The sequence below is a fragment of the Bubalus kerabau genome, chromosome 19 (genome assembly GCF_029407905.1).
Source record: "Bubalus kerabau isolate K-KA32 ecotype Philippines breed swamp buffalo chromosome 19, PCC_UOA_SB_1v2, whole genome shotgun sequence".
Classification (NCBI taxonomy): Eukaryota; Metazoa; Chordata; class Mammalia; order Artiodactyla; family Bovidae; genus Bubalus; species Bubalus kerabau.
Genome location: NC_073642.1, coordinates 42,096,285 through 42,116,651, shown reverse-complemented (window position 1 = coordinate 42,116,651; position 20,367 = coordinate 42,096,285). Strand labels below are relative to the sequence as shown.

The following is a 20,367-nucleotide window of genomic DNA, read 5'->3' as shown; positions in this document are numbered from 1 at the left end:
GTAAGCTTCAGTAGTTGCGGCACATGGGCTTTAGTTGCCCTGTGACATGTGGAATCACCCAGGACCACGTATTGAAACTGTGTCCCTTGCAGTGGCAGGTGGATTCCTAACCACTTGACCACCGAGGAAGTCCCATTGGAAATATTTTTAACGCTATTTGTGTTTTTAAATTGATTAGACATGATTTGGTATTCTGACGTATGGTCTGTCTTTGAGAATGTCCCGTGTATATTTAAGAAGAATGTATTCTGCTGTTGTTGGATAGAGTGTTTCCTATATATCTGTTAGATCTAGTTGGTTTATTGAGTTGTTCAGGTCCCCTATTTCCTTATTTTCAGTCTCGTACCACTATATGTTACTGAAGTGGAATATTGAAGACTCCAGCTATTATTGAACTTTTTCTCCCTTTAATTCTGTCAGTTTTTGCATTATATATTTTGATGGAATCATTGGGTACGTAAATATAATTGTTGTATTTTCTTATTGTCAGTTTAGTCGCTCAGTTATGTCTGACTCCTTGCAACCCCATGGACTGCAGCACGCCAGGCCTCCCTGTCCATCACCAACTCCTGGAGCTTCCTCAAACTCACATCCACTGTGTCAGTGATGCCATCCAACCATCTCATCCTCTATCTCCCCTTCTCCTCCCGCCTTCAATCTTTCCCAGCATCAGGGTCTTTTCAAATGAGTCCGTTCTTTGCTTCAGGTGGCCAGAGTATTGGAGTTTCAGCTTCAGCATCAGTCCTTCCAATGAATATTCAGGACTGATTTCCTTTAGGATGGACTGGTTGGATCTCCTTGCAGTCCAAGGGACTCTCAAGAGTCTTCTCCAACACCACAGTTCAAAAGCATCAATTCTTCGGCACTTACCTTTCTTTATAGTCCAACTCTCATTCATACATGACTACTGAAAAACCATAGCTTTGACTAGACGGACCTTTGTTGGCAAAGTAATGTCTCTGCTTTTTAATATGTTGTCTGGTTGGTCATAGCTTTTCTTCCAAGGAGCGAGCGTCTTTTAATTTCATGGCTGCAGTCACCATCTGCAGTGATTTTGGAGCCCAAGAAAATAAAGTCTGTCACTGTTTCCATTGTTTCCCCATCTATTTGCCATGAAGTGATGAGACCAGATGCCATGATCTTAGTTTTCTTGTTGTATTGAACCTCTTATTAGTATACAGTGTTCTCTGTCTTTTGCAGCCTTTTATCATTTAAAGTCTGTTTTGCCTAATATCAGAAGGTTTGCAAACTTTAGTAATAAATATACTAGGCTTTGCAAGTTACATTGGGTCTGTGTTGCCTCTTGTAATTTTTTTTTTTTTAATCATTTTTCACTTTGGATTGTCCAAAAGGTTGCCTGCCAGTCCCTGCTTTATCTTGAACAGTAGATCTTTAATTATAGTGGATTTATCTATCCTTTTCTTTATTGACTATGTTGGATCTTTGTTGTGGCAGACAGGGTCTTCATTGAGGCATGTGGGATTTTTTAGTTGTGACATGTGGGATCTAGTTCTCTGACCAGAAGTTGAACCCAGGCTCTCTGCATTGGGAGCACAGAGCCTTAGCCCCTGGACCACCAGAGAAGGCCCTCGTGTCTTTATCTCATTCAGGAAATCTTTCCTTAATCTGAGATTATGAAGAGATATATCATAAAACATTTGCTGGCACACCTCATTTTATTGCACTTTGCAGATATTGCATTTTTTACATACTGGAGATTTATGGCTACCCTTCCGTCAAGCAAGTCTGTTGACACCGTTTTCCCAACTCATCGCTCCTTTTATGTTTCTGAATATCACATTTTGGTAATTCTTGAAACCTTTCAAAGACTTCATTATCAGCTTTTCTAGTTCTGCACACATACTTTGGGAATATATTGGAATTACATTAATTGTTTTGAATTACGTTAATTGTTTTGGTTAATGTGTGTGTGAAAATTTATATTTTCCAGTAGTGAGTTTGCTAGTCCATTTATCTTTTATGTATCTGTTAAAGTTTTAAACTTTTTGTGCAGAGATTTGTATATCTTTGGTTTATTAGTAGGAACTTTTGGGTTTTGATGCTATTGTAAAGATGGTTTTTGTCGTTAGTTTTTAAAAGGTTATTTGCAAAGATGATTCTATCAATGGTGCATCATGATATGTAAAAACAATTGAAAAATCTGTTGTCCTTGATCCTTTATTGCTGTTGTTATTGAGTTGCCAAATCATGTCCCACTCTTCACAACCTCATGGACTCCAGCACACCAGGCTTCCCTGTCCCTCATAATCTCCCAGAGTTTGTCCGAGTTCACGTCCATTGAATCAGTGATGCTAATCCAACCATCTTATCCTCTGTTGCCCTTTTCTCCTTCTGCCTTCAATCTTTCCAGCATCAGGGTTTTTTCCAGTGAGTCAGCTAGCTGTTTGTATCAGGTGGCCAAAGTATTGGAGCTTCAGCTTCAGCATCAGTCCTTCCAATGAATACTCAGGACTGATCTCCTTTAGGATGGACTGGTTGGATCTCCTTGCAGTCCAAGGGATTCGCAAGAGTCTTCTCCAACACCACAGTTCAAAAGCATCAATTCTTTGGCACTCTGCCTTCTTTATTGTCCAGCTCTCACATCCGTACATGACTCTCACATCCATACATGACCACTGGAAAGACGATAGCATTGACTATAGAGACCTTTGTTGGCAAAGTGATGTCTATGCTTTTTAACACACTGTCTAGGTTTTTCATAGCTTTCCATGATCCTTTCAGTTCATTTCAGTTGCTCAATCGTATCCAACTCTTTGCGAACCCACGAATCACAGCACACCAGGCCTCCCTGTCCATCACCAACTCCCAGAGTTTACTCAAACTCATGTGCATCAAGTCGGTGATGCCATCCATCTCATCCTCTGTTGTCCCCTTCTCCTCCTGACCCCAATCCCTCCCAGCATCAGAGTCTTTTCCAATGAGTCAGCTCTTCGCATGAGGTGGCCAAGGTACTGGAGTTTCAGCTTTAGCCTCAGCCCTTCCAATGAACACCCAGGACTGATCTCCTTTAGAATGAACTGGTTGGATCTCCTTGCAGTCCAAGGGACTCTCAAGAGTCTTCTCCAACACCACAGTTCAAAAGCATCAATTCTTTGGCGCTCAGCCTTCTTCACAGTCCAACTCTCATATCCATACATGACCACTGGAAAAACCATAGCCTTGAGTAGATGGGACCTTTGTTGGCAAAGTAATGTCTCTGTTTTGGAATATGCTGTCTAGGTTGGTCATAACTTCCCTTCCAAGGAGTAAGTGTCTTTTAATTTCATGGCTGCAGTCACCATCTGCAGTGATTTTGGAGCCCAAAAAAACAAAGTCTGCCATTGTTTCCACTGTTTCCGCATCTATTTGCCATGAAGTGGTGGGATTGGATGCCATGATCTTCGTTTTCTGAATGTTGAGCTTTAAGCCAACTTTTTACTCTCCTCTTTCACTCTCATCAGGAGGGTTTTTAGTTCCTCTTCACTCTCTGCCGTAAGGGTGGTGTCATCTGCATATCTGAGGTTATTGATATTTCTCCCGGCAATCTTGATTCCAGCTTGTGCTTCTTCCAGCCCAGCGTTTCTCATGATGTACTCTGCATAGAAGTTAAATAAGCAGGTGACAATATGCAGCCTTGACGTACTCCTTTTCCTATTTGGAGCCAGTCTGTTGTTCCATGTCCAGTTCTAACTGTTGCTTCCTGACCTGCATACAAATTTCTCAAGAGGCAGGTCAGGTGGTCTTGTATTCCCATCTCTTTCAGAATTTTCCACAGTTCATTGTGATCCACACAGTCAAAGGCTTTGGCATAGTCAATAAAGCAGAAATAGATGTTTTTCTGGAACTTTCGCTTTTTCGATGATCCAGCGGATGTTGGCAATTTGATCTCTGGTTCCTCTGCCTTTTCTAAAACCAGCTTGAACATCTGGAAGTTCACGGTTCATGTACTGCTGAAGCCTGGCTTGGAGAATTTTGAGCATTACTTTACTAGCGTGTGAGATGAGTGCAATTGTGCGGTAGTTTGAGCATTCTTTGGCATTGCCTTTCTTTGGGATTGGAATGAAAACTGACCTTTTCCAGTCCTGTGGCCACTGCTGAGTTTTCCAAATTTGCTGGCATTTTGAGTGCAGCACTTTCACAGCATCATCTTTCAGGATTTGAAATAGCTCAACTGGAATTCCATCACCTCCACTAGCTTTGTTCGTAATGATGCTTTTTAAGGCCCACTTGACTTCACATTCCAGGATGTCTGGCTCTAGGTGAGTGAGTGATGATCACACCATCGTGATTATCTTGGTTGTGAAGATCTTTTTTGTACAGTTCTGTGTATTCTTGCCACCTCTTCTTAATATCTGCTTCTGTTAGGTCCATACCATTTCTGTCCTTTATCAAGCCCATCTTTGCATGAAATGTCCCCTTGGTAGCTCTTATTTTCTTGAAGAGATCTCTAGTCTTTACCATTCTATTGTTTTCCCTTATTTCTTTGCATTGATCCTTTACCAAATGCCAAATCTGTTATTTAATTGGTCCTTATTAACACTATAAGACATAATCTTTACCTTTTTAGTCTGTTAAAATTGTAAGGTCAGTTCCAATAGTTATGTCTTTTCCATTGTTAATCTGTTTTTTTACCCCCCTCTTCAGGTTTTTTGAATTAAACTGTGTCCTTTTAAGGTTTCTAAATTTTAATGAATTCTTACCATTTTGTTGTCTTGTGTCTTTGTAAATTATCCCCTTTTGGCTCCTGTTCAGAAACTGCTTCTGTGTTCCTGTTGTTTTACATAATTTGTGCTTCTTTGTTTCATTTATTGGCTTCTCTAGGTTTGAATGCTTTTTTAATACCAAAATTCCAAAAAAGATTTTTTGAAGTTTGCAGTGCCTTTTTCAACCTGAAAATCTCCAGTAACTCCTTATTAAGAAGCAGAATAAAATGAACTCTTTCATCATCTTCTGGTGCTAATTGTAAAATACTTCTGAGATCTAGAATTTGGAGTCACGTATAGTACGTGATTCATGGTTTTGTGTTTTTTTTTTTTTTTTTTTTTGTCTTAAGCCAATACAGAAGAAAACCCTCAATCAGAAATTCTTGATTCTGTATAGTGAAATTGACATATTTTACCTTTGCTTCACAGCTTAAGAGAGTCAGAAGTGCTTCTTTTCTCTTACGGATCTTAGACTATTATTAGGTTTTGAATCTTTATCATTCTCCTAGATCTTTATTTTTGTTTTGAAACTTGCATTTAGACTATGTGTTATATAGCTGTGTATCATTTTCAAGTCTTCTGAAGTTGTGGATGATTTTACTTAATTTTCCCAAACTTAATGTGTTAAATCATCCAGATGAATTCATTTGTTCTGATTCCATGTTCACTGAAACTTAGAAAAAACTTTTTAAATTAACTATAATTTAGATTATTGAGTAGCTTACTTTCTCTTAATGAAGAAATACATCTATGGGTCATCTCAGCAAAATGACGAAAATTAATTTTATTGTACACATGTTTATAACAGGAAATACCTCATTCAGATGCCAGTCTTCTTCAACGTATCACTCTTTAACGTGGGTAAATAAAGGAGGTTGACGTTCTGGGAAGGGCCAGAAAAAGATGGAGATTTGTCTCTCTAAGGAAATAAGGCAATTAAAAGGAAAAAAATACTCACTGTAGAAAAATGACAGTAGAAAGTAATGATGTTGTTGAATATATGACTTCATTTGTTAGATTGGTGCGAGAAGTAATTGCAGAAAATAATTGCTGTTTTGCATTCTTGAACTATACCATTGATATTGGAATACATTCTTAAATGTGATTATATTATACATCATTTTAATGCGCATTTTTTTCTTATTAATGACTCATTACTTGTTATATGTATTTTCGACTAGGGAATTGATGTTAGACAAAAAGCAAATTTGAATAATTTTCTTATTCAAGTTCACAACAAGTTGTAAGGCAGTGGAGACAGCTCACATCATCATCAATGCATTTGGCCCAGAACCTGCTGATGAAGGTACAGTGCAGTGGTGGTACAAGGAGCTTTGCAAAGGAAACCAGAGCCTTGAAAATAAGGGGTGCAGTGGCTGGCCATTGAAAGTTGACAAGACCAATTGAGAGCATCATCAAAGCTGATCCTTTTACAACTACACAAGATGTTGTTGAAGAACTCAGTGTCAACCATTCTACAGTCATTCAAAATTTGAAGCAAATTGGAAAAGTGAAAAACCTTGATAAATGGGTGCCTCATCTGTTAACCAGAAATTTTAAAAATTGTCCTTTTGAAGTGTTGTCTTCTCTTCTACTCAACAACAACAAACCACTTCTTAATTGGATTATAACCTGTGATGAAAAGTGATTTTGTACAACAGCTGCCAACAGTCACCTCAGTGGTTGAATCAAGAAGAAGCTCCAAAGCACTTCCCAAAGCCAAACTTGAACCAAAAAAAAGATCATGTCACTGTTTGGTGGTCTGCTGACCGTCTGGTCCACAACAGCTTTTTGAATCCCAGTGAAACCATTACATTTGAGAAATTTGCTCAGCAAATTGATGAGCTGCCTAGAAATCTGCATCACCTACAGCCAGCATTGGTCAGGAGAAAGGGCCCTGTTCTTCTCCACAACAATGCCTGATCACATGTCACACAGCCCACGCTTCAAAAGTTCAATGTGAAGTTTTGGCTCATTCACCTGATCTCTTGCCAACCAACTGCCACCTCTTAAAGCATCTTGACAACTTTTTGCAGAAAAAATGCTTCTACAACCAGCAGGATGCAAAAATGCTTTCCAAGAGTTTGTTGAATCTTGAAGCTCAGGTTTTTATGGTACAGGAATAAACAAACATATCTGTCATTTGCAAAAATGTGTTGATTGTAATGGTTCCTATTTTGGTTAATGAAGATGTGTTTGTGCCTAGTTATAATGATTTTAAATTCTGGGTCCAAAGCCGCAATTACTTGTTCACCAACCTAATACTTGTGATACTTTGGATAATTGTTTCAAGAGTTGAAACCTTTTGAAGTGTAGTGGTCAGAAAGGGGAAGATTATAAATTTTTAAATGTTTCGTGAAAGAAATGCTTTTGAGGTAATATGACTTTTTAAAAAACAACCAATATATAATTTGAGGAAAAACAGGAATATGATAACTTTCTGTTCTTTGTAACTTGTTTGTTAGTAATTAGATGTAATTTTTACATATAAAATTTCCTTTTAAAATTATGTGAAAATTGTTAGTAGTAGAGACCATAAGGATTGTATGTAAATAACTAATTTATCGTTATCTTTATTTTAAAGTGACTATTTTCTAACAAAGTTTGATCAACTACTATGAATTTTAAATCTTGCTATAATGAATAAAAGTGCAGAATTTTATGTTTATTGCTTTCCTTTTTTCAATTTCCTGTGTATAGTTAAAAAGTAAAAATAAATGAACTTTTTATATTTTTAGGCTCGGATAGCATTTTTGCAAGGAGAAAGAAAAGGTCAAGAAAACTTGAAGAAGGATTTAGTAAGAAGAATAAAGATGTTAGAGTATGCATTAAAACAAGAAAGGTAGGTGTCCCTTATTTTCTTGTATGAATAAAATAAAAGTAGAACAATATTATTCTCACATGTTATTGTACAGTGTATTTGAAAACTGTCTGAAAGATACAAAGATTTGCCCAAAATACAGGATGATATTTTGATTCGCTCCTTATATGGCAAAAGAAAAAAGATTAAAATCTTTAAATTGAAGTAATATTTTTTTATTGTAGAGTCTAAGTTTCAGGGTTTTTTTGCTTTTTTTGGTAAACTAGGAAAAATTTATCTTTACTTGGGTGTGTATCTTATTTGGATAATTTATCTTTTTTTTTTCTTGTACATGCAGTATATTTTTTCCCTCTAACTTCTTTTGCAATTAAAGTTTAAAGAAACTGACATTCATATGCTTTTTTAAATTTGTCATTTAAGAAATATATACCAGTAGTTAATATACTGTGTAGAAAGGAAAATAAAACTTTTTTTTCTTTAAATAATTTATTATTAAATTTTCAGGGCAAAATATCACAAATTAAAATATGGCACAGAACTGAACCAAGGTGACTTGAAAATGCCAACCTTTGAATCAGGTAAACTTGATTCTTCTGTTAATCTCTGCCCTTCATCCCCTCCATTCTAGAAAAACTGGTTTAAGCTCACTTTGGTAACAGACATGTTCTCATTACCTCCATTTTGCTTTGATAGCATTGGTTACTTAGATAACTATTATAATGCTTTCTAGAATTTGAGGGAAAATAATAGTAAAAGTTAGTTTCATCTACCTCCTCATCAATCCTGAGGTTATTTGTCTTATTTTTCTTGTTTTGAAACCTGTGTAAAACTGGGTGTATTTTTGGTCACAATTAGAAGTGAAAGGGAATGCGTAACTCTCTGTACACCTATAGGCAATTTTTGTTTGATTCTACTTAAGCTTGTGTGTGTTAGTTGCTCAGTTGTGTCCGACTCTTTTGAGACCCCATGGACTGTGGCCCACCACATTCCTCTGTCCGTAGAATTTTCCAGGCAAGAATACCGGAGTGGATTGCTCTTCCCTTCTCCAGGGGATCATCCCAAACCAGGAATTGAACTCTCATCTCCTGCATTGCAGGCAGATTCTTTACTGTCTGAGCCAGCAGGAAACCCCTACATAAACTTAATTTTGTACTATTAAAAAGTTAACTTTTTTTCCCTAGAAGATGCTATGATTAACTCAGTTTAGTCCTAAAGAAATTGGAAATTTGAATTTGGGAACTATGGAGGCAGCCAGATAAAGATAACGAGAAGGAAAACGTTTTCTCCAGTTGACCTTGCTCTTTACTAAAATAGTGAGTGTAAGAGTAGAATGTGATGAACAATTATGCAGGGAAGAGAAAAGCTGGATATAAGAAAAGGCTAACAGTTCAGTGTTAATTTTAGGGTTCTCTATGATTACAATTTGAGTAGACTAAAAGTTTAATAAGGAACAAATATTTTGATTTATATAATATTGGGGAATACTTTATGATATATATATATAGAGAGAGAGCGTATTTATATATGCATTTTGCTAGTGCAAACAAACTGAATTCTATACTGTTCTTGACTGCTGGTTACTAAGATAAGGAAAAAATAGGTCTTCATTTGAATATACAAATTTTCTTCTTCTATAGTTGCCTTGTTGTTGTTTAGTCACTCAGTCATATCCAAGTCTTTTGTGACACCGTGGATTGAGCCCACCAGGCTCCTCTGCCCATGGGATTTCCCAGGCAAGAATATTGGAGTGGGTTGCCATTTCCTACTCCAGAGGATCTTCCTGACCCAGAGGTCAGACCTGCATATTCTGTAAGTCTCCTGCATTGTAGGTGGATTCTTTATCACTGAGCCACCAGGAAAATTATAGTTGCTTTCATACCTAATGAAGTTAAAGCTTATTTAATAAGGAAAATAAGAAAAGTATGAATTTTTATTTTTACAGTTAGATTTGTAAAAATTTAGCTTATTGGCTTTTACTTTAATATTAAGTACTTAAAAAAACTTGGCAGAAACACCCTATATGTATAATCTGTAGTTGATTTATTTTTAGGTCTTCTCCATTTACCAGTTTTAGCACCACACTGTATCTTCCTGTCTTCCCTGATGGCTCAGATAGTAAAGAACTTGCCTGCAGTGCAGTCAACCCGGGTTCAGTCCCTGGGTTGGGAAGATCCCCTGGAGAAGGGAATGGCAACCTACTCCAGTATTGTTGGAGAATTCCATGGACACAGGAGCCTGGCAGGCTATATATAGTTCATGGGGTCACAGAGTCAGACACAATTGAGTGACTAACAGAGACACACACACTTATTTTCCTAGTTGTTGTCATATATAAAATTAAGAGAGCAAGATAGTAGTGGCATGGTTTTCCTTTGATCTAGCTTTTAAGTGGTTATGAAGACTCACTGATGAGTCAGGGACAAGATTACGTCTTCCTTGGAAAAGCAACAGTAAGTGATATAAGATGTAAAACCTGTATATTTTCAGTAATACTTTCTTTACTATAGCAGTCCTCCATAATTTGAGGGAGTACAGTGGTTCAGGACAGAGGAAACCCAATGCCTTCATAGCTTTCCTTTATCTCATTTTTTTTCTAATATGGCTAGAGTAGTCAGAAAATAAGCAGTCACTTTCTGTTTTGTTTTGCCTGTTCTGTGTTGTGTGGCTTGCAGGATTAGTTCCCCAACCAGGTATTGATCCTGGGCCCTGGCAGTGGAAGTGCTGAGTCCTAGCCAATTCCCTGGACTGCCAGGAAATCCCCTGCTTTCTATAACTTGAGGACTGTTCTCCTCACTTGGTCTGTGTAAATGTGAAGAGGCTAGTTGCAGCCCCATTGTTCCTAGAGCTAGAATCACAGTTGACTAACTGGTTTTGGTGCAAGTTTGTATGAAGTCAAGTCATTAGCAGATAATTTCTCCTGCCCACAGCAGATATAGGATAAAGACACATCTGTTTTTATCTGTATAAAGTGAAAGTGGCTCAGTCGTGTCTGACTCTTAGCAACCCTATGGACTATAAAGTCCATAGAATTCTCCAGGCCAGAATACTAGAGTGGGTAGCCTTTCCCTTCTGCAGGGGACCTCCCAATGTAAACTTAACTATTAAAACTTCCTTAAATTGAAGAATAAAATAGCATCCAAGTATTTTATTTATAGGAGCCACAATGATAACAAATTATTTTTACTGATGTAGAAAAGCTACTCAGGATGTTTAGTGGAAGACAGACAAAGGAATGGGCAAAAATACACCATGCCAACAACAGGACAAAATTCTTTATGTCAAAGTATATAGATAGAGATAAACATTGAATCAGTATTGCCTTTCTTATACTTAAATCAAAATGTTAAAGGAAGATGTACAAAATATTGTTTTGAAAGAAGTACAAGATGTGTGTGTTTTTATACACTTGTCCAAGTAATACCAATACGTATATCCTAAACTTAACCCTATAAAAGAATATGTATCCAGTTATGTAGAGAACTCCTATTTCCCTCCATTTTGGGGAAAAATCTACAACAGTAGAAATAGGGACAAAAGACTTGAAAAGTCACTAATAAAATAAATGGCCAGTAAGTATATGAAATGATGCTCAAATGTATTAGTTATTGAGGAAATGCAACTTAAAACCACAATACATTACCTATCACAATGGTGAAAGGAGAAAAAATGTCTTTTTTTTTTTCAGTGTTGCTGAGGGTGTGGATCAGCCAGGAATTTTGCACCTACTGGTATTGGAATTCTAAATTGATAAAACTGCTCTGAAAGTGATGTCAATACAAATTGCCCCCACTATCCAAAAGTAGAACATTCCCATTCATAAGCCAAGGTGACACAAGGCAAAGGCGTAATTTGCCTTTGGACACATCTTGCTAATGGTGCACAAAATAAATGAAGATAAAGCACAGATGTGGGGCTCAATATGGAGCTTGGTGGTGCCTCTCTTGCTGCTTGTGGGTGCGTGCTGCCATTTTTCAACAGCTCACTGCAAAACAAATCAAGAGGCTGTTTTTCTTTCTAACCTGTTTTCATAAAAAGTGAAAAAGGTCTCTGAGTTTTTTTTTTTTCAGTTAGGCTAGTGAAAACAGGTATTACATGCAGGTCTTTCAAAAAAGTGATGTGAGAGCTTTGCTGGCGGTCTAGCTGGTTGAGAATCTGCCTGCCAATGCGCAGGGGTCATGGGTTCCATCCCTGGTCTGGGAAATTACCACATGCTGCACAGCCACTGAGCCCGTGTGCCACAAGTACTGAGCCCCCACACTGCAACTACTGAAACCCATGCGCCTGTGGCCTGTGTTCTGCAACAAGAGACGCCCGAGCACCACAGTGAAGAGTAGCCCCCACTCGCTGCAACTAGAGAGAGCCTGTCCGTGTACAGTGATGAAGACCCCCGCACAACCAGAAGTAAATCTTTAAACAAGAAAAAAGTGAAGTGACATAAAGCTTTGAAAAGTGGAAGATAAAACTGTATTGCTAAAGGGAACACACGCATGTCCTGTGGTACAGTAATTCCACTCCTTGAAATATTCATCACAAGGCTTGTGTAAGAATGTTCATAGTATTATTACTTTTAATAGTAAAAAACTAGAAACCACTCATGTTCTCTATTGATAGGATAGATAAGTATATTGTGGTATTTTATTGTAAGAAAATGTTATTTAGCAAGAAAAGTAAATAAATTATAATCAAACTGATGGTTAAATAGTATCACTGACTCAGTGGACATGAATTTGAGCAAATTCTGGGAGATAATAAAGGACAGGGAAGCCTGCGGTGCTGCACTCCTTGGAGTTGCAGAGTCGGCCACAACTTAGCTACCGAACAACAACAACAAACCTGACAGCTTCCACTTTTTCCCCTTCTGTTTGCCATGAAGTGAAGGGACCAGATGCTGTGATCTTAGTTTTTTTAATGTTGAGTTTCAAGCCAGTTTTTTCACTCTCTTCTTTGACTCTTTAGACCATGTAGTCAAGGCTGTGATTTTTCCAGTAGTCATGTACGGATGTGAGTTGGACCATAAAGAAGGCTGAGTACTAAAGAATTGATGTTTTTGTGCTGGAGAAGACTCTTGAGCATCTCCCTTGGGTTGCAAGGAGATTAAACCAGTCAGTCCTTGAAGGAAATCAACCCTAAATATTCACTGAAAGAACTGATGCTAAAGCTATAATACTTCGGCCACCTGATGTGAAGAGCTGACTCATTGTAAAAGATCTGACTCATTGTAAAAGACCCTGATGCTAGGAAAGATTGAAGGCAAAAGACGAAAGGGGAGAACAAGATGGTTAGATAGTGTCACTAACACAGTGGACATGAATTTGAGCAAATTCTGGGAGATAGTGGAAAATGGAGTAGCCTGGCGTGCTGCAGTCGATGGAGTTGCAAAGAGTTGGACAGGACTTAGCAAATGAACAGCAAACTTGACAACATGAGCGGATCACATAAAATTTTGAAAATTGATATAAATGGTTCCATATATATCAAATTCAAAAGTTAACCTGTGCTGAGAAACCAGGGTAGTGTTGATACTTTCTAAGGAGTATATAGTGAGTTGGAAAAGAGCATGATGAAAGTTTTCTGGGGTGCTGAGGCTGTATATTGTCACCCTGCTTATTTAACTTATATGCAGAGTACATCATGAGAAATGCTGGACTGGAAGAAGCACAAGCTGGAATCAGGATTGCCGGGAGAAATATCAATAACCTCAGATATGCAGATGACACCACCCTTATGGCAGAAAGTGAAGAGGAACTAAAAAGCCTCTTGATGAAAGTGAAAGAGGAGAGTGAAAAAGTTGGCTTAAAGCTCAACATTCAGAAAAGGAAGATCATGGCATCCGGTCCCATCACTTCATGGGAAATAGATGGGGAAACAGTGGAAACAGTGTCAGACTTTATTTTTGGGGGCTCCAAAATCACTGCAGATGGTGACTGCAGCCACGAAATTAAAAGACGCTTACTCCCTTGGAAGGAAAGTTATGACCAACCTAGATGACATATTCAAAAGCAGAGACATTACTTTGCCAACAAAGGTCCGTCTAGTCAAGGCTATGGTTTTTCCAGTGGTCATGTATGGATGTGAGAATTAGACTGTGAAGAAAGCTGAGCGCCGAAGAATTGATGCTTTTGAACTGTGTTGTTGGAGAAGACTCTTGAGAGTCCCTTGGACTGCAAGGAGATCCAACCAGTCCATTCTAAAGGAGATCAGTCCTGGGATTTCTCTGGAAGGAGTGATGCTGAAGCTGAAACTCCAGTACTTTGGCCACCTCATGCAAAGAGTTGACTCATTGGAAAAGACTCTGATGCTGGGAGGGATTGGAGTCAGAAGGAGAAGGGGACGACAGAGGATGAGATGGCTGAATGGCATCACTGACTCGATGGACATGAGTTTGAGTGAACTCTGGGAGTTGGTGATGGACAGGGAGGCCTGGCGTGCTGCAGTTCATGGGGTCGCAAAGAGTCAGACATGACTGAACTGAACTGAACTGATGGTGTTTGTTTCTTAATTTCCATACTGGTTACATGGGTGTGTTCAAAAATTCATTGAACTGTATATGCTTAAGTGTACTTCAAGAATATCCTTTAGCAACAGTGAAAACTGGAGCCAAATTTCAACATTAAGGGACTGGTTAAATAGGTATATACTTTCTATAGAATATTATATAATTATGTGATGTTAATCTGTATTTATTGGGATACAGTGTTTAAGTCTATTAAAATGTTAAAAGGAACTTGTAGTGCAGTTCAGGTCACGCTTTTTTTTTAATTTAAGGAGAGGAGAAGCTCACCTATGTTATCTTCAGATGGAAAATATGGAATAAGAAAATCTCAAATATTAACACTCTCGATGGGGTTCGGGTCAATTACATTCTTTTTTAAAACGTATTCTTTTGGCCAATGATTTTATGTTGTACGTGATTTAAAAATAAAATGGTGTAAGTAGGAAAAAGTCATAAAAAATGGCTATAAGAAGGAGATAATTCTAGAAATTATAGATATTTCTACATATAGGGGAGGAATGAGAAGATACTAATAATGAATTGTTAGGGCTAGAGAAGTTATGCCTTCAAAGAATATTTGAATTCCTGCCAATAGCTATTTGTTCACATGACTCTGAGGAGTCTAGGAGACTAATGACAGTAAGCTATGGCAAGAGTTTTTAACATTCACTGTGAGTGCTTGTCATGTATGGCCCTATATTCTTGCTTTATCTTCATTTTTATAGTGGGAAATTACAGGAAAATATTTCTATATCATTAGTGCCAATGAAGTTTTAAGAACCACTCTGGAGATACTTGTTGAGAAGTTAACTCATCTGAAGTTATACTGTTCATTAAACTCTTTTTTAATGTATACACTTGGTTACCTGAGAATAAAATATGACTTTTTACATACAGTAAAAATGTTTTCTGGTTTAACTTTTAGTTCTAAAAATGAAACTGACTGTATTGAGTCTTGTATGTAGACTTAGCATCTACTGATACAAACTCTAAGTTACTCATTTTATATATATATATACACACACACACACACACACACATACACACACCCCAATTTCTTAACAGTGTTGATTTATGTAAATAGCAGATATTTTTAATTTCAGAAGCATTCAAATCAGCAGAATTCTGGTAGTTAAAAAATTGATTTTAATAATATTTCAAATCCTGGGCTTTTGTTTTTTTAATTTCTTATAGTAATAGTTAATATACACTTGGCTTTTCCCAATTTTAAAACAAGGAGAATGGTGCTTAAGTGTTTGGGCTGTCAGGATAAACACTTAAAACAAATAACCCACAGTAGACACTCAATAAAAGTTAATTTTCTTATATCCTTTGTAAAATATTTTGCTATATTTTTGTGGGACTTTATGATAACTTCGGCAGCATTATCAGGAGTTGAAGTAACATGTATGAAACTTGTTTTGTTGTTGTTATTAATTTTTAGAAGAAACCAAAGACACAGAGGCTCCCACAGCACCTCAAAATAGCCAGTTAACGTGGAAGCAAGGCAGACAACTGTTAAGACAGTGAGTAATGCTTCATTTTCAGCTTTAAGGATTTAGGTATGAAAGTGTTTACTTAGTCACTTGGCAAGTGAAAATTATTTAATGATAGTGAGACAATGTGTATAGCTCTCATATTTTTTCTTGTTTTGTTAGATTTTGAATCTTTTTAAAGTTTGCATCCTCTGAATGTTTCTTGAAACATTTCTCAGAATGATCTTATTTTCTTATTTGTGGAATAGAATGTCAGAAACAATAGGGATTCATACTTACACAACTCATTCCTGTCACTGCAAAATTCACATATTTGGTTTTAAGTGAGATTGTGACTGGTTTAGAGAAGGAATTGTTGTCAGAAACTTTTCAGCACTGGCTCGCTTACTAAATTTACTTGAATTTTTGAGGAACATTATTGATGTTTTAATTCTTTGCTCTATTAGAAGTACTTCTGTGGCAAATCTTTTTACTATTTATCAATTAGAATAAATAAAACAAAGATTTATTTGATGTTTTCCCTTGTGTTTTGAAAACTTTGGTACTTGAATGCAACTGAAATCTTAGGTAATTTGTAATTATTCACCCTTCTCAACCCTAGATATCTTTACCTTTGCTTCAGTAACCCAGTAAAGTGTGGTCAGACCCTTGGTCTTATTACAACCTATAACTGTTTTACCTCTGGAATGATCTGACAGTTCGTATTCCACTTCTCTTAATCTGGTTCCCCTGTTATTTGCCCTCTGATCTGATCTTGACTGCTTCATTTTCCATATCTCCTCTACCAGTGGTTGGTTTGATTTTGTTTTTTTCTTGCGGTAGGATTTTTTCTTTCCTTTTGTTACTTCGTTAGCTCCTACTTTGACCCCATGATCCTTTACCCTTTTGCCAGTACCCTTAGCTTTCTTGCTGCCCACTCATTACCCCTCCTCATCCCACCAGTCATTTTACTATACCTACCTGCAGGATTTCAGCCCTAGTTCAGTCATACTATCTATTGCATCTGCTTCTAATTAATTCTTGGAGAAAAGTCATAGAATTGTGTGAATGCCATTACACATGCATGGTTTTCTGTCCACACGTTTCATAGAGCCTTTTTCCATATTCCTTGTCATCTCTTGCTTCTGTTGCCCTCAGTTTGCCCTCCTAAACTTGCACTGCATCTCAACCCATTGTTCCTTACTCTCATTAGAGCACCTTAGGTTCTACTTCACTGAAAGTATGAAGGCTATCAGGTGAGAACTCTTCACTTCTTGCTTTTCTTTCTGTAAATGTATTTAAATCTCTTATTTATAATCTCAGTTTCTAATGTTCTATTCAAAGAAATTTTTATCAATCTGAACTCTTGGTGACTAAAATTCAAGTTTTAATAAAAACAGATTATTGCTTGGAAGGATGCTAGGATAAGCTAGCTGAGTTAAGGGAAGTGCTGATTAACTAAGATTCGGGAACACAAGAGCTGGAGCAGCACTTGAGGATTTCTCAGGGAGTGGAGCACCCAGGATATTTATCTTAAATTCTTTGGTGTTCTAAAGAATTTGATATCTTAAATTCTTTGGAGCACCCAGGATAATATATCTTAAATTCTTTGGTGCTCTACTCCTCTGTGTATTAGTTTTATTCTTTGCTCCTGAAAACCACTTCTCTCCAGATGACAGAGGATCCCTTGTTTTATTCAGAATACTTTCTGAGGATTAAATTTGTCTTCACTTGATTGAATAACTACCAAGTCAGTTATTTTTACCTGGTTTGTTTAGGATTTTGATGGCCTGTTAAGACCACATGGTTAGCATGTGGAGGGGTTTTTTTTCCCCAAAAAATGATCACATTTTTTAGAAGAGTTTGACGGCTCGAGGCAAAACAGGTACACGGAATTTCTCTCATAAATGCGTAATCCCATTGTCTGGCTTTATAGTCTATCTCTTCTTACCTTTTTCTAAAAATAGTTTATGTGAATAGTCTTCCTTGTTTATTTCTCAGCTAGTTTACCATTTTTGAATTTCCCTGAAGCTTCTATCACAAACATATTTATGAGACCCTTTTGTTCATTTGATCCTTTGGAAATACTTGACATAAATTCCTCATTTCTTTTTTTTTTTTTCTCCTCATTTCATTTTGAAACTCGGTTTTTCTTACTTTCATGAAATTACTCTTTGCTGTTTTTTTTTAACCCTAATTTCTCATATTCTTTGCTTTAATTTTTCTTTGTGGTTTTCTTACTTTTCCAGTACTTTAGCTGTTTTTGTCCCCAAGCTTTCTGTTTTTATTTGTGCTTTTTCTCTGGGTAACTTCATTTAAATTCATGGCTTCAAATATCACCAAACACTAATGACTCCCAAATCTGTACACCCAGTCCATTCTTTTCTGAGCTTTTGACCTTTCTTATCACTGTACCTAATAAATGTTATCACTTTGATAGCTACTACATGGTTATTTGATGGGTAACCTGTAAAACCAGATTCTGGCCCTTTATTATTCATTTTATTGAATAGAATCACCATTCAGTCATCTCAGCTGGAAACCTGAAAAAATTTCCAAAATTCTCATCTTAATTTACTGCTATATTTACTTTTGTAGCAGGTTACTTGGATTTTATCTTATTTTTCTCACATTTTTTTCTCTCTCCAGTTTTAGTTCTTGCTCTGGTAGTGTCCTAACCAGTCTCCCTGTCTTTAGCTTTCACTTAAAAATGTTTTGTTATTTTGTCAGTAATATATAAGGCTTCTTTTTAACATCTTCCTTTAGCCTGTCAAGTATCAGTACTTTGGTAAGAAATTTTAAAATTTGTCACACAAGCTCATTCATTACCCATTATATATATTTTAGGTCTCATAGTAGGTCCTTGTTAGGTAACCTGGTTTAGCTAAGAAGGAAAGTTTGAAAACCACAGGTCTATAGGACTGCAATGAGATCATAGATCTTAGAAGGAGAACTGAACCATCCATTAACCTCTCACTAAGAGCCAAGCTTTCAAGGTGGCCTATCATTGTTCAGAGGTTTAGTTCTATTCATCTTTTACAACTTTCTGGATTTTTTTTTTTTCTTTTTTGAGTAATATATATAATCGGCTCCTAAAAGGTTTAGAGCTTTTTAGGCCTCAGGATGATTGGCCCTTAATTAGTATTAGCCATCTATATGCTTTCTCAATTAAATTTTGGTTTGTAATCAGCCCTTTTAGGAAAAAAAAAAACAAAAAAAACTGTAACTAGTTTATAGAGAAGAAAGGTATTAGGGAAAGGAAGAGTATATTTTAGAGTATTATGGATTTTTCTAAAACCCTTTGATGTAATTTTCATTTAACAAGTTTGCAGGTATTAATAAATTATGGGATTTAATATTTTTAATTTTCTCTTACAGATATCTTCAGGAAGTAGGTTATACAGATACAATATTAGATGTACGATCTCAGCGGGTAAGATCATTACTTGGACTGTCCAATTCAGAACCAAATGGATCAGTAGAGACAAAGAATTTAGAACAGATCCTGAATGGAGGTGAATCTCCTAAGCAAAAAGGACAAGAAATCAAAAGGTATGAACTATACTTATTTGTTGTTGCTCAGTCGCTGAGTTGTGTCCAACTTTTTGCAACTCCATGGATTGCACTACGCCAGGCTTCCCTGTCCTTCACTGTCTCCTGGAGCTTGCTCGAACTCATGTTCTCTGTGTCATTGATGCCATCTGCATTCTCATCCTCTGTTGCCCCCTTCTTCTCCTGCCCTCAATTTTTCCCAGCATCAGAATGTTTTCCACTGAGTCGACTCTTGGCATCAGGTGGCCAAAGTATTGGAGCTTCAGCATCAGTTCTTCCATTGAATATTCAGGGTTGGTTTCCTTTAGGAAAGACTGTTTTGATCTCCTTGCTATCTCAGGGACTCTCAAGAGTCTTCTCCAGCACCGCAATTCGAAAGCATCAATTCTTCAGTGCATAGGTTAACATTATTTGTATAACAGGTATTATGAATCTCTTGAGCTTTTTGTTACTATTGTTAACAATTTTTAAAGCATGCAGAGGCTCATCCTTGATGATCCAGTAGCTAAATCTCCATAATCCCAATGCAGGGAGCCTTGGGATTGATCCCTAGTCACGGAACTAGATCCCACATGCCACAACAAAAAGTTTGCATGCTGCAACTAAGACCTGGCACAGCCAAATAAATAAATAGATGTTTTTAAAAGAAATGTGTAAAAGTTAAAAAACGTTCTTTAAAAAAGTTCAGATTTAAAATGTTTTTTCCTAAATGGCATCATGGACAAATAAACTTTTTATTTGGGCACTTGTAAAATTTATGTATCTTGAAGTTTTGATGCCAAGAGAATGACTGAAATATCTGAAATAGGTGAAAAATTAAAACTTAAGAGTGATTTCATGTAGTTTAGAGTTATTTTGAACATCTTGATTTTTAGATTTTTGTTAGAGTGTTTTCAATAAATTTTAATACTACTCTGTGATTAGAATAGTAATGATTGTTCAGTCACTGTTTTGAAAGAAACAAGGCTTTGCATTGTGTTTGGGCTCAGAAAGCTTCCAGATCTAGTTTAAATTTTTAATTATTAAGATACAATTCACCTGCCATAAATTTCACCCATTAAAGGATGTAGTTTTTAGAGTGTTCACAGTTATTCAGCCATCACCATAATCTAAGTTTTGAAAATTTTCATTGCTCCATAAAGAAACCTCGTACTCATTAGCTGCCACTCCCCATCTTTCTTGTATACCTCTCACTCACCAGTCCTAGGCAACCATTAATCTACTTTGTCTCTGTAGATTTGCCTATTCTAGATATTTTATGTAAATAGTTATTTTGTGAGTAGCTACTTTCCGTTAGCATAGTGTTTTTAAAATCCATGCTAC

At 36.8% G+C, this 20,367-nt stretch overlaps 1 protein-coding gene across 4 annotated transcripts in view; it reads left to right on the top strand.

Annotated features, from left to right (window-relative positions):
• The window catches only part of STRN3 (striatin 3), a 105,808-nt gene that overhangs the window by 37,721 nt on the left and 47,720 nt on the right, over positions 1 to 20,367 (top strand). For all 4 annotated transcript variants that reach the window (XM_055556101.1, XM_055556099.1, XM_055556100.1 and 1 more), the window contains exons 2-5: positions 7,442 to 7,545; positions 8,029 to 8,102; positions 15,462 to 15,543; positions 18,871 to 19,044. In XM_055556101.1, the coding sequence (XP_055412076.1) occupies positions 7,442 to 7,545; positions 8,029 to 8,102; positions 15,462 to 15,543; positions 18,871 to 19,044 (434 nt within the window). The remainder of the gene's footprint in view (positions 1 to 7,441; positions 7,546 to 8,028; positions 8,103 to 15,461; positions 15,544 to 18,870; positions 19,045 to 20,367) is intronic.